This window comes from Brachyistius frenatus, unplaced genomic scaffold, assembly GCF_029030835.1.
Source record: "Brachyistius frenatus isolate BFR_SWC_R1_liver_20210118 unplaced genomic scaffold, ASM2903083v1 Contig_73, whole genome shotgun sequence".
NCBI classification, from domain to species: Eukaryota; Metazoa; Chordata; class Actinopteri; family Embiotocidae; genus Brachyistius; species Brachyistius frenatus.
The window spans coordinates 1042979-1055848 of NW_027210672.1; the positions used below are offsets into that span (position 1 = coordinate 1042979).

At 40.6% G+C, this 12870-nt stretch overlaps 1 protein-coding gene across 1 annotated transcript; it reads left to right on the forward strand.

Moving 5' to 3' along the window:
- Window positions 1-3338: 3338 nt before the first annotated feature.
- On the forward strand, window positions 3339-12611 carry LOC138626418 (cysteine and histidine-rich domain-containing protein 1). Its single transcript, XM_069708062.1, has 11 exons — window positions 3339-3547; window positions 4359-4408; window positions 4500-4556; window positions 5819-5973; window positions 6256-6359; window positions 7740-7792; window positions 9877-9947; window positions 10447-10549; window positions 11044-11163; window positions 11269-11331; window positions 11854-12611. The coding sequence occupies exons 1-11, from the start codon at window positions 3484-3486 to the stop codon at window positions 12295-12297; spliced, it is 1284 nt and encodes a 427-aa protein (XP_069564163.1). The 5' UTR covers window positions 3339-3483; the 3' UTR covers window positions 12298-12611.
- Window positions 12612-12870: the final 259 nt, after the last annotated feature.

A 12870-nucleotide genomic window follows, 5' to 3' on the forward strand; every position in this document is an offset into this window, starting at 1 on the left:
ATCTCTTGTGCACGTTCTGTTTTTTTCTACATCTGTGTGTTTTTTTGGTAAAGAACCCTCGGATTGCTGCCTCACTATACTGTAAATAGAGAAATGCACACGTTCACACTCACAGACACGGAGCTTAAAGACACTCATAATCTGCAACCGCATTATTTTCATTTACTCTTTTTTTTTTTTTTTTTTTCTTTTTTTCTGACCGTGGAAGATGTTGGCGTTACTACAGCAGTATATAATAGGTATGATTGCTGCTCGGTGGGGGCGGGCCGAACAGACAAGACGATGCAGATGTGGAGGGCTGCAGACCTCTCCGTACATCAGGATCAGCCATGAATTCTCAATGATGCCAAATGTTTTTTCGGAGCAGAGTACACCTTTTTAATCTCTCTCTCTCTCTCTCTCTCTCTCTCTCTCTCTCTCTCTCTCTCTCTCTCCTGTGTCCCCCCCCCCTCCCCATCTCTTTGTACATTTTTTTGTTCTATTTATTTAAAAGCAGAAATATATGGATTGTATCAAGCATGGAAAGGCAAACAAATGTTACAGTTGACAAAAAAAAAAAAAAAAAAAAATCACAGGCTTTTATTTTACAGCAGTATATTTGTTTATTCTGGGGATTTGTTTTCTCTCTCTTTTTTTTTTTTTTTTTTTTTTTGGAAGAAATAAAAAGTCATTTTCCATTCCTAAACCTGTTTGTCGGTGGGGTTTTTGTTCTTGACGCGTTTGCCGAAGGCGCAAACGTTTCGACTCGCTGCTCAAACAGCCCCGAAAAGTCTGCAAAAACCTTTAAAATATTCGTCAAAAGTCTCGCATCACAAAAATCCGAGGTCTTGAAATGTCAGCGTTGAGCTTCTGGTTTTTAATTGCAGCGCCGCGGGGCTTGAGAATGTGTTTTCTGAATTGAGCCTCTTTTCTGGTGAGATCTCAGCCCATGTTTTAACCCGTCTGCTTCACCGGCAAATTTAAATTGAATGCGATTCGGATTGGCGGGTTTAACACTTTTCAACCTTGTTTATACTGAGAACAAAATCACTTGTACATTCATAAAAATTAACATCTCAAACTACAGTCAGCTGTAATAAACTGCAGCCTTAAATCTGAGAATTATATCACACGCCAAATTAAATCACATGTAACTTTAGTATCCAAACAAGGGGAGTGAATTGTTTGCACAGAAACGGCACAAAAATACACTCGATAAACCACGGAGGCGAATCGTAATGAAAACAAGACCTCCAGAACTTCGCACTTTCTCAGGGTACATAAATTCCAGCTCGCTTTTATTTCCCCACAACGACTCTTTCTCTCAAATTGCTGCGCTTCAATCCGAGAGTACTCCCGCAAAGTACCGCAGCACTGACCCTTAAATGATTAAAAATGTATGACAAAAGAAAAAATACACAGCGCTGAACCCATTTTAAATAATGCGGTCGTGCCTGCAGCAGTTCAAATCCATTTCACAGCAGCAATTTTAAAGGTGCTACATGTAGCATTTTAGCATCACTAAATCAATCAGACCCACCGACCTTTGGATAATCCTGCACTCTTAATTCAGTTTATTTTCTTAAAAGTGTAAAATCCCCACGCAACACGGTCCCAGAAAAAAACTTGAAACGGAAAGCAAACAAAATCATAAACGGCCCCATTAACAACATGGGTGTCAAAGAAATGTCCCGACCTGTAGTCTTCTGCAGATCTTCCGTCGTGTGCACTTTCTATTAAAATGACTTTTTTTTTTTACTGATAAACGAAAGCGAAATGAGAAGTTTTATTTTGAGCTCGGAGATCGTCAGAACGCCTTTTAAAAAGCTGCTGCGGGAGTTGCGCGCAGCGACAATTAAAAGCGAGCGCCAACTTCCAACGTCCACTTTCACGCTGTCGTTTTTTAAATAAAGTGGGCGAGTCAAACCTTTAAAAATGTCCCGGGGAGCCTGTAACCGTGGGAACCATTCAATTACCCGAGCGTCTCCCGCGTGCTCCCGTCCGTTCGTTTGTTTCGCGCGTAACGTCGGCGTGCACCTGTAATCTCCTCTCGTCGTTTCCCCGCTAACACGTCTTGATTTCCTCCGTTACTATGGCGACGCTCCCACGGTGAAGGATTTCAAAGCCGGTTTCCGCCGAGCTCTGAATAATGAAACCGTTTGTGTACATTGTCGGCGCATAAATAAATATCGTTCTGCCGCACGTCTGCCTCGAGAATCAGCTGTTCTCCTGAGAGACATATGTTCATGTATGTCGGCCACGCTGGCCGGCACGCGTGTCACACTTCAACGGATCATCTTATTGATGCTGTGCTTCGTTTTTGTTTTTTGTTTTTTAAACATGAAACCAAAATGTTTTGACAGTTTTTAAACTTCTTCAGCTGACATTCAGTTCGGGTTCAATTTGAAATTGAAGGAGTTATTTATTTTCCTGCAAAGAAGGTCAATTTTGTCGTTGAGGCCCGGAGGCTGCAGCCCGGGCTCCGTTCACACGCCAAGGTGTGCTCAGCCATTTTGAACAGCGGACCAATCAGGGAGCGGTGGGCGTGGCTAAGTTCAATGACGTTGAAGTAGCTTCAACGAGGGAGGCGTTGGCGGTAGAGAACAAATGGTGGTCAGTGCACACAATGAATTTGGGGTCTGGCTGAATTAGCTTAGCATAAAGCTAAAAAATAAATAAATAAAATAAAGTGAAGGGAGACGAAAATGGCCAAAAGTATGCGGACACTCTTGCCCTCATGTTTTGTCATGCACAGAACCACTCTGCATCTTTTATTAATGCTGTTTCATCACAAGCCTGCAGTGCTGCTGACCTCTCAGTATACACCGAACCTTCCCGCTGCCAAAAGTTGTACATAAACCATAGCACGCTATTCTTAAAAACTTAAATTGCTGTATGTAAACGTGTAGATAGTTTGTTTTAAGCGGTTAAACGGTCACGTGTGGGAGAGATGTTCTGTTATTGGTGCAGCTCCGATCGGTAAAACCTACTTTAGTTCTTTTTCATTGAGGCACAATCAGTTCGTTTTTTTTTTTTCCAACTACAATTTCTTCCCCCCACGGCTGCTGGAATTAAAACGCCTCTGAGTGAAGCGACAGAAGCTGCTGCCGCTCTGATCCGTCCCGTCTGCAGCACAAAGCGACAGAAAGCCAGAGAAAGCTGTCAGTCCTATTGTGGCGGGGGGCCTCAGCGGGGCCCGGCTGTGACAGCCGACACTCACCAGGAGGAATGTCAACCCCCAACCTTCAGATAAGTTTTGACAGCTGTAAATGGGAGAGGAGGGAGGTGAGCTGCTATTTTTATCTTTCATTCAGCCTGGCTTGAACCCCCCCCCCCAACCCCACCCCCCAACCCCACCCTCCTTCCAGATCTGTCTTCTTTCTGCCCGACAGGAGAAACTTCTGGAGGTCCGGCTGCTGCATTAAGACCCGTCCGGAGGGAAGACGTCCAAACACCAACAAACATTTTCAGACCTCGGAGTGAAGAAGGAACCGCCAGGCCAACATGGCTCTGCTGTGCTACAACAAAGGCTGCGGAGAGAAGTTCGACGCCGGCAAGAACAAGGACGGTGAGATCCTTCTTTACTTTTAGATTCCACTCGGGACCGTTTGGAGCCATTTGGATTTAAGTTTTATTTGGTCGTCAGAGGCCTTGAAGCCTCAGGCGGAAGTCACACCTGACAGGGTCTGAAATAAAACATGTGGGTTTGCTTTGATTTTCTTTCATTGAAGGTTTCGTCATGTTCAGGCACTTCAGAAACTTTTAAACACGTTTAAAAAAAAGATCCACTTTTCAAGAATACATTCAGAAATTAGGGCTGAAAAAAGGGGACATTTTTCACTTCACGAGCAACTGCCTACTTTTATTTTGAAAGTGAGCACTTGAAACTTATGACGAGTTTTGGCCTTGGTGTGCAAATTAAATGTAAATGTTGGGTACAACATATGAAAATTCATCGGAAAAGGACAAAAATACGTCCATTAAGGAATGAATTTCCGAATTTTTTTTTGTGGACAGGAAACACATTCTTTCCGTCAATCTGGATATGACCGGCGTTGGCTCGCGTGACATCACAAGAGGTCGTGTCACTATTATCATACGTGCTTGCGTGACTGCGTGTTTCCTTGTGAGAAAGACCGTGAGAGCCGGCAGAGACTGAACAGCCACGTGTCTCTGGAGGGACGACTCAGCGAGACACATTTCCTCCTAGCAACCAGCTTCCTTATATGGGACGCAGACTCTCAACTGCAGCTAGAACAGCTGGTACACTCTGCTGACTCCGTGTGTGTGTGTGTGTGTGTGTGTGTGTGTGTGTGTGTGTGTGTGTGTGTGTGTGTGTGTATATGCAGACTAATTTCTTTTTCTTTTGCCTCCAACAGATTCCTGCGTCTTCCACCCAGGAGTCCCCATCTTCCACGATGCTCTGAAGGTAAACCGATCTGCAAGTAAACACTTTTTTCCGGAAACTCGATGCCTCATGATTAAAATGTTTGTTTGTTTGTTTGTGTGCTCGTCTCCAGGGCTGGTCCTGCTGCAAGAAAAGAACAACGGACTTCTCCGAGTTTCTTTCCATCAAGGTAACAGCTCAGGGTCAAACCCTCCTCTCAGTATTTGTGGAGCGAAGCAGAGTTTCTGTAATAAATCACACAGAGAGGAAATTAGGTGGAAATATTCAGCCGCTTTGATAAAACTTTAATCGAGTGGAAGTGAAAACCGGAGCTGGAAAAAAACGACATCATGTAAAATGCACTCAGAGTTAGAGTGATACCAAACCTCATCATCGAACCGATACCCAGTAAGTGTTGTAATTAAGTCTGAATATTGATACGTGTACTTTTGAAATCACTGAAAGCTTTTTGATCATGAAGCTGAGAGTCCTGATTTGAGGTGCGGGAATCATTAAGAGGAAACTTCAGTGTTTAAACTTACAGCACAATAAATTTAAAAAAAAAGAATAATAGATGCTCAGCTCAGAACTCGGTATAAATATTAGAGTTGTTCTTTTTTAAATGTACAAACTTTGTATATCAGAATCAGAAATACTTTATGAATCCCCTCAGGGAAATCGCAATGTCAAAATCAGTCACGCCTGCAACGGGACAGAAAAAAATAACAGAAGCAATGTTAAAAAAAAAAAAAAGATAATAATTATGCTATAAATAGTAATATAAAATAAATACAGTACTTAAAATACTTAAAATAGAGTGCAAAATTCCCTGGAAAGTGAAAATTCTAAAAACAAAACATCTATGAAAGGACAGTCTATAAATATGTATATGTATATTTTATATTTTATTTATATTTACTAGAACGATTATGTCACATGTTTAAAAACAGTAATTGTTTCATCTGGTGTAAAAATATAATGTGATTTTTAACGTGTAAAAACATACTTCATGCCAGAACCAGCTGGAGTTGTGATCTGGAAGTTTAACGGAGAATTAATGACAGTTGTAATCAGATTACTCAATTAATAATAATTATAATAATAATAATAATAATAATAACATCCCTTCTATAGCTTTAAAGGACCAGTTTGCTTTTTTCCCCCCCCTTCAAACAGCATTTACAGGTTTTTTTGTAATGGTTTGTAATTTTGTAATTGTAATTATTCATTTGTAATTATAAAACTAAAGCAATTTTTGTAGAAGTGATGCAGGAAAAAAAAAAAATCACTCTTTTTTTTGTTTTGTTTTGTGTAAAAAAAAAAAAAAAATCCTGTGTATTCCAATTTTAGAATGATTTTTTTCCCCCGTGAGTTTAAATGACACCTTTCCGTTTCCGTGCCGCTCTTCGTCCTCCAGCCGCTCCGCTCTGACCTCTGTTGCTTCGAACGCAGGGCTGCAGCCGCGGGCGCCACAGCGGCGAGAAGCCGCAGGAGCCTCTGAGGCCGGAGGTGACATCAGACAAGAGCGACACTGAACACATCAACGCCCGGGAGATAATCTACCGGGGCCCCAAATCTGCCGAGAAACTGCAGAAGGAGCGACCCAGGTGCGTGTCCACCTTCACGTTCGGCTCTCGTTTGTGTCGGCGCTTTTTCCTTTTTCTAATTGACACGGGAAGAGCTGGAGTCTTGTCGGCCTGCGTACGCCTCCCTGTCCACCGCATGCGTGCAGCTGCTGTCTGCGTCCACTCAGAGGTCAGGACGAGGTCACCTGCAGCAGCCCTGGAATAAATCATTTAGCGGATAACACCTCGCATCTGTCTGCAAGCCTCTGCTGATGCATTTGTGTGTGTGTGTGTGTGTGCGTGTGTGCGTGTGCGTGTGCGCAGTGCAGAAGAGCCCATGACCAATCTGCCCCACAAAGTGTCGGCGTCGTTGGCGAAGGAGCTGGAGAAGCTGGACATCGGCAAGAGAGCCGAGGACAACAAGAAAGGTCCGTTTTTTTTTTCTCGAGTTAAAAATTTTAACGTTTTAAAAGGAATTTCCGACAAAAGCTGAACCACAAAAACCTATTTTCACTGAAGTGGTGAGGAAATCTTTTGGTGTCGAAAAAAACCAAAACAACCTTTTGAATATTATCATGTGAAAGCTCAATATTTGAGTGTTTTGGTGGGAGATCTGTATCCTGACACAAGACAAAATAGATTATATATATATATAGAAAATACTTTAAACTAATTGATTTGTATTAAATGTAAATTAGTTCTTTGAAAAATACAAATCCAGTCGGATTTCAATTCCTTTATGAAAATAACTTGATAAGGAGGTGATTGTTTTGCAGTTTGTGTGTCCATTAATTCACGTGTCTGCATTTCTAACGATATCATAACGCACGTGTGTTCAGAGGTAAATGTGTGTTGCAATTATTTGACAAAAAACGTCTTCATGTTGTGTGTATCGACCCAAAACAAGTGAACAACGTGTCAGTGCAGGAGTGAAGACATTTACTGATTCCAACAGAAATCAACGTTACCTCAAGAATTTCCTGAGATTGCGTTTCTTTATCTTGACACAATAAAATATGCAAAACTGAAACATAAAAAAAAAAAAAAAAGAAGCACATTTTTAATTGGAAACCGGTTGAAATATTCACACTGATAAGAAGAGACTTGCAGTGCATGTTTGCACATCAGTGTTTGTGTAATTACATTGTGTGTGTGTGTGTGTGTGTGTGTATCATATTTACTTATCTCCATGGTTTTATGAAGCAAAACTGAGTGTGAGGAAGTTTCATGAATAATTCAACAGTTTGTTTACTCTCACCTGTGGAGTCTAAAACAAGCTTATATTAACGGGGTGGACAAAATATCTGGAACACTTGTACATTTAACGTAGTTCATCCGCCGCTAAGATCAATAAGATCAATAAGGTAGAATTAGCACCTTTCTAAAAAAAAAGTCCGTAAAAACTGAAACCATATAAGGTTTGTAAAAGTAGAATTTATTGGATTCTATTGGACTGTACAGGTGTTTCTAGTCGTAAAGGGCTCGGTGTGTGTAGTTCTGTAAATATTGTGCTGCAAACATTCTTATCGAGACTTTTTTGGGCCGAAATGAGTCCAAACAAGAGCAAAAGAATCTGGCAGAGACCTGAGAACAATTTGACCTCTTTCCAGTAGAAATCAGTAGAATAAAGGAAAAAAAAAGAAGAAGAAGCACTAATTTGATTGAGTTCGTATTCTGACTAAGTTGTTTTTTTCTTTCACATGTCTTAGAGAAAATATAACTTCATGTAGAGACAGAACTGATTGGAAATGACAGATGTTGAAGCAGAGTGACACTTACTCTCGGTTCTTGTCTGTCTTTTCCAACAGAGAGTCGGGTCGTCATACCAGGAACCCACTGCAAAAACGCAGGCTGCAAAACAGTGAGTCTCTTTATCAATTGTTTACTTGATGTGTGTTTGTGTGTGTTTGTGCGTGGGCGTATTGTCGCCGTCGTTGTGTGGACCAATTTTGGTTAAAAACTGTATTTATGAAGACAAACACACTCTGTGAGGACATTTTAAGACGGTTCTCACAAGTTTCAAGTGCAATTTGAGGGTTAATACTTTTCAGGGTTAAGGTTCAAATTAGGTTTAGGTTTAGTTTAGGGTTGGGTTGAGGTTAGGCACTTCGTTGCGAAGGTTACAGTTAAGGTAAGGGCCTGGGAAATGCATTATGTCAACGAGTGTCCTCACAAGTATAGAGAGACAAGTGTGTGTGTGTGTGTGTGTGTGTGGGTGTCCGGCAACTTCTGGTATTTCTGCCGAGGCCCAAAAATAGTCAACTATCTGACATCAGCAAAAGCCCACAAATTCATCATGTACACCAGAGGGAGTTGCCCGCACACACATCCAGAGCTGTTTGTACCTCTATCTTTGTGAGGACCGTTTCCGTTAACCTGAACCGTCACAACTAAAACCAAACCTCAACTCGGACCTGGTTCCGAGTCTGAACCCTCAAACACGCACGCACGCACACAGAGCCGTGTTTCAGTTTGAGTTCAGATCATCGTTCCTCTACTTCAGTCTTTGTAAGGTTTATTCAGAGCTCCATCTAGTGGACGAGACGAGTAACTACAAACAAATCTATTTCTCGTCTGGAGCTACGACTAAGTACATTTACTTCATAATAATTTGAAGGTACTTCACTTTAACATTTCCACTTTACTCCACTACATATAGCTTGACAGCTGTTACGGTTATTTTGCACATAATTATCCATTTTTGATAATAAAATATGATGTTTTACAGCATATGAAGCAGTTAAACCACCTGAACCAGCTACATCATTTAAACACTACTTACATATTAATACAATAAATATATAACATACAGTATAATAATATTACACTGACAGGGGGACCTTTTCTGCCCCCTTCAGGGAAATGTAAAGAACATTGTACTTGTTGTATTGTGAATGTTTTTGTTTTTAAAAAGCTATGAATTCTCACACTACTGCTGCATAAGCTCTGCAGTTGGTGTGATGTCATGCCAATTTTAACATTACCCAATTTTTACGAAATTTCTTTTAAGAATGAGGTCCAAATTGAAAAGATTATATTCCAAATGTTTAATCTTATTGATCTTTTTTTCTTTTCTTTTCGGTAAAAGTATAAAATACGAAGGGAAATAAGCACAAATAAAAGTTTAAATGAGGAAACAAACAGTAGGTAGTATTTATCAAGTGTTTTTAAAAAAAAAAAAAATCGCTTTGATGGCAACAAAAGCAAATAACTCCTTAAATTAGCAGTGTGTACAGGATTTAGTGGCATCTAGTGGTGACAGATTGAACACACCTCACCTCACCTTGAGTTGGAGAATCTACGGTGGCTGCAAAACCTGGGAAAGGGCTTCTTTGTTTGGTTTGTCCCTTCTGGGCTACTGTAGAAACACGGTGGCGCAACATTGTGGAGTCAGTAAAAGAGGATCGTCTTCCTACCCTATAGATATGAAGGGCTCATTCTAAAGCAACAAGAATACTTAGTTCCAGGTGATTATATACAAATGAAAACACAATTATTAATATTATATCCTATTTGTGCCGATAGTTCCCCCGAAATCCTACAAACTCTGAACTCTGATTGGTGCTCAGCACATGTGACATCACCTTTTTAAAACATTAATAAGGGCAGTCTAATTTGTGCAGAAATATCAAAACTAAACCACTTTTTAATACTGATTTATAATGTGAAAAATAATGAAAACAAAATACCTAAAAATCTTCTGTGACCCCATCGCCACAACAAACGACGCCACTGAGGCTCCTGACCCCAAGATTGAGAACCACTGCATCCAAACAAACACACTCTTGACTGGTGACCTTATCATGTGACTGACGACCGGTGGCGTAATCTTTAGGCGATTATCGATCACGTGGTCTTTACACCGCGATTATCGGCCGTGTGTGTGTGTGTGTGTGTGTGTGTGTGTGTGTGTGTGTGTGTGTGTGTGTGTGTGTGTGTGTTCAGATCTATCAAGGCCCAGAGAGCAACGTGGAGGTCTGCAGCTACCACCCCGGAGCTCCCGTCTTCCACGAGGGGTAAGAAGAAAGAAAGCGCTGCTGCCTGCTTGAATTTGTTTACCCCAGATATTACAGAGGCCTGACCCACCACAACACAATCGTAATTACAATCTTTATTTGCATAAGCTCTCTTTCCAAACAATGATTAGACGGCTCCTGCAAAAAGAGGAACGTAAACAGGACCGAAGGCCGTGCGAGCAAAACAAGAAACATAACGGCTGAAAATAGAAAGAAAGAAAGATCAGACAGTTAATTAAAGACCAGCAATTAAAACAAAGCTGCAACATTAGAAACAGAACTTCATAAGTAAATTAAAGCGCAGCTGCTCCTTGAACCACACAAACTCTGAGAAATCTCCCATTTTGCTTCACTTTGCACTTTAATCTGCTAAATCCTGAATTAGTATCATTTCATGGGCTCTGGGCAGATTGTTGTTTTTCCGCTTCGCGAATGACGCGGCTGTTACAAACTGTGGCCTTTTTTTTCTTCTTCTTCTTCTTCTTCTTCTGCTGTGCAGGTATAAGTACTGGAGCTGCTGCTGCATAAGGACAACTGACTTCAACGCTTTCTTGGACCAGAAGGGCTGCAGCACGGGGATGCACAGCTGGCTCCCGAAGCAGGTACGTGGCCAGCGTACGTCGTACGGTAGGTGGCAGGTAGAACCTCAGCGATGAGTTCAAAGTTTAGAGAGGGAGAAAAAAAAAAAGATCTTAAAGGCTGACAACAAAGCTTTGAAATCCAACGAATCCATTTAAAATGATCGAGTTTTTGTTTGTGTGTACTTGGTTCTTGGTGAGAACAATTTGGACATGATGTAGTATGACATTTTGGATAATATGTGATACAATGACATTTTTATGCCATTATGGATGACATTTTTGAATTTTTATGATATTGTCCATTATATATGATTCTATTATATATTTATGACACTATAACATGCCATTTTTATGCCATTTTTGACCACATACTGTAATAATAATAATATACTTTATTTGAATAGCACTTTTCATACAAGAAATGCAGCTCAAAGTGCTTTACAGCAAGAGAATGACATGCAGTGTTTCACATGAAAACAGATATAAAAGTATTGTGTGTGTGTTTGTGTTTGCAGGACAAGAAGAAGGTGGCGTGTCGATATGACTGGCACCAGACTGCAAATAATGTTGTTGTAACAATCTACGCCAAGAACGCCAACCCACTTTTTTTAAGCGTAGAGGCCAACGGGACGGTGGTGAGAAGAACATCCATCGACTGTATATAAAAGTGGACGTTTAGCTTCCACATATTTCCGCATTAAAACCTACAATGTTTGTCTTTGTTCTGTCCTCTCCTGTAGCTCTTGTGCCAAATTCAGTTTGAGAACAATAAGATTTTCAAGAGAGAGTTCCACCTGTGGGGGGTGAGTACCTGCAAAACACTTCTGCAGACAACAGTGTCTCCTAGAAATGACTCTCCTACACAACTAAATTACTTTCCCAGTAACATGGCGGTTGCAGCGTGGCGGGTTTACAAGGCTCGTATCTCTCACCAAAAAACTGATTTTGCCTCCAAACTCCAATCTGCTGTTTGGGTTTAGCCAACAAAACCACTTTGATTAAAGTTAAGAAAAGATTGTAATTTGATTTCAAGTAAAGAAAAAGCCACGTCTTAAAGTCACTGTGGACTTATTTTTTTCTGTTTTTTGTATGTGACCACGATCTTCCCTTAAAGTGCCCTCAGTGTATAACCATGAAAGGTTGATAATGCTGCAGTCAAATGAATATTTTGAAAGAAAAAAAAATCTTTCAGTGAACGCATTCAAAAAATGTTAAACCCTTTGAAGAAGACAAACTTTACAGATAAGTACAGTTTCCTCGTCCAATTTAAAGCAGAATATGATCAACCCTTCTATCCAACTTTGACCTTTTTCTCTTTCCTTCAGGTGGTCAATGTGAAACAGAGCTCGGTCAACATGGTCCCAACCAAAGTGGAGATCACCCTCCGCAAGGCCGACCAGGTGGCCTGGGGCAAACTGGAGGACCCGAACTACAAGCCTGAGCCAGAGCCTGTAGAAGACACCTTCAACGAAACCACCGAGTCGCACCAGCCCGACTGGGACATCGATGACGACGACATCAGCGACTCGGACGAGGAATGGGCCTACGACACGCCGGAGAATAAGAAGGTACAGGTGGAGGATAAGGACAAGGAAGAGCAGAAAAAGAAAGCGCAAGAAATGCAGAATTTAAGGATAAAGGAGGTGGAGGAGGAGATAAAAAGGGCGACGGAGGAGAAGAGGAGGGCGGAGGAAGAGAAGAAGAAGATCAAAGAGCAGAGGAGGCAGGAGGAACAGGGAGAATACGAAGACATGCCAGATCTTGAGTAACAAGCCACCGATTTGGTCTGATTTGCATTAAGAAGATACAATTTACTTTTAAATGCAATTCATTTTTGTTTCAAAGATTCATGAAACAATTACATTCTGCTTTGAAGTTAAAGATCCGAATTAAAGAGGTTCTTTGGAGGAAATTTAAGGGCGTGATGTTCCTGAAGAGGTCACTAACGTTAATAATGTCTTTGGTTGATAAACACTGGATCCTTTATATCTCATTCAACGATAATGCTGGAGATTGTGATGTTTTTCTCTCCAAAAACAAAATTACCACTTTAACACAAGAAATAAAGATTTTCTATGCCTTTTTCAATGTCTAAAATTCTGTATGTCTATATATATATATATATAACATTTCAAAACTCACAGCTAAAATCAACAGATTAGATGTTTTTATGACATTTTAGACAACATACATTTTTATGTAAATTTTGAACAGATGCTATACTATGACAATTTGATGACGTTTTTATAATACATTTTTTGGCAATTTTGGATGACATAATATAGGACATTTTTGTGCTATTTTTGATTGCACAAGATAGTATGACATTTTAATGACAATGT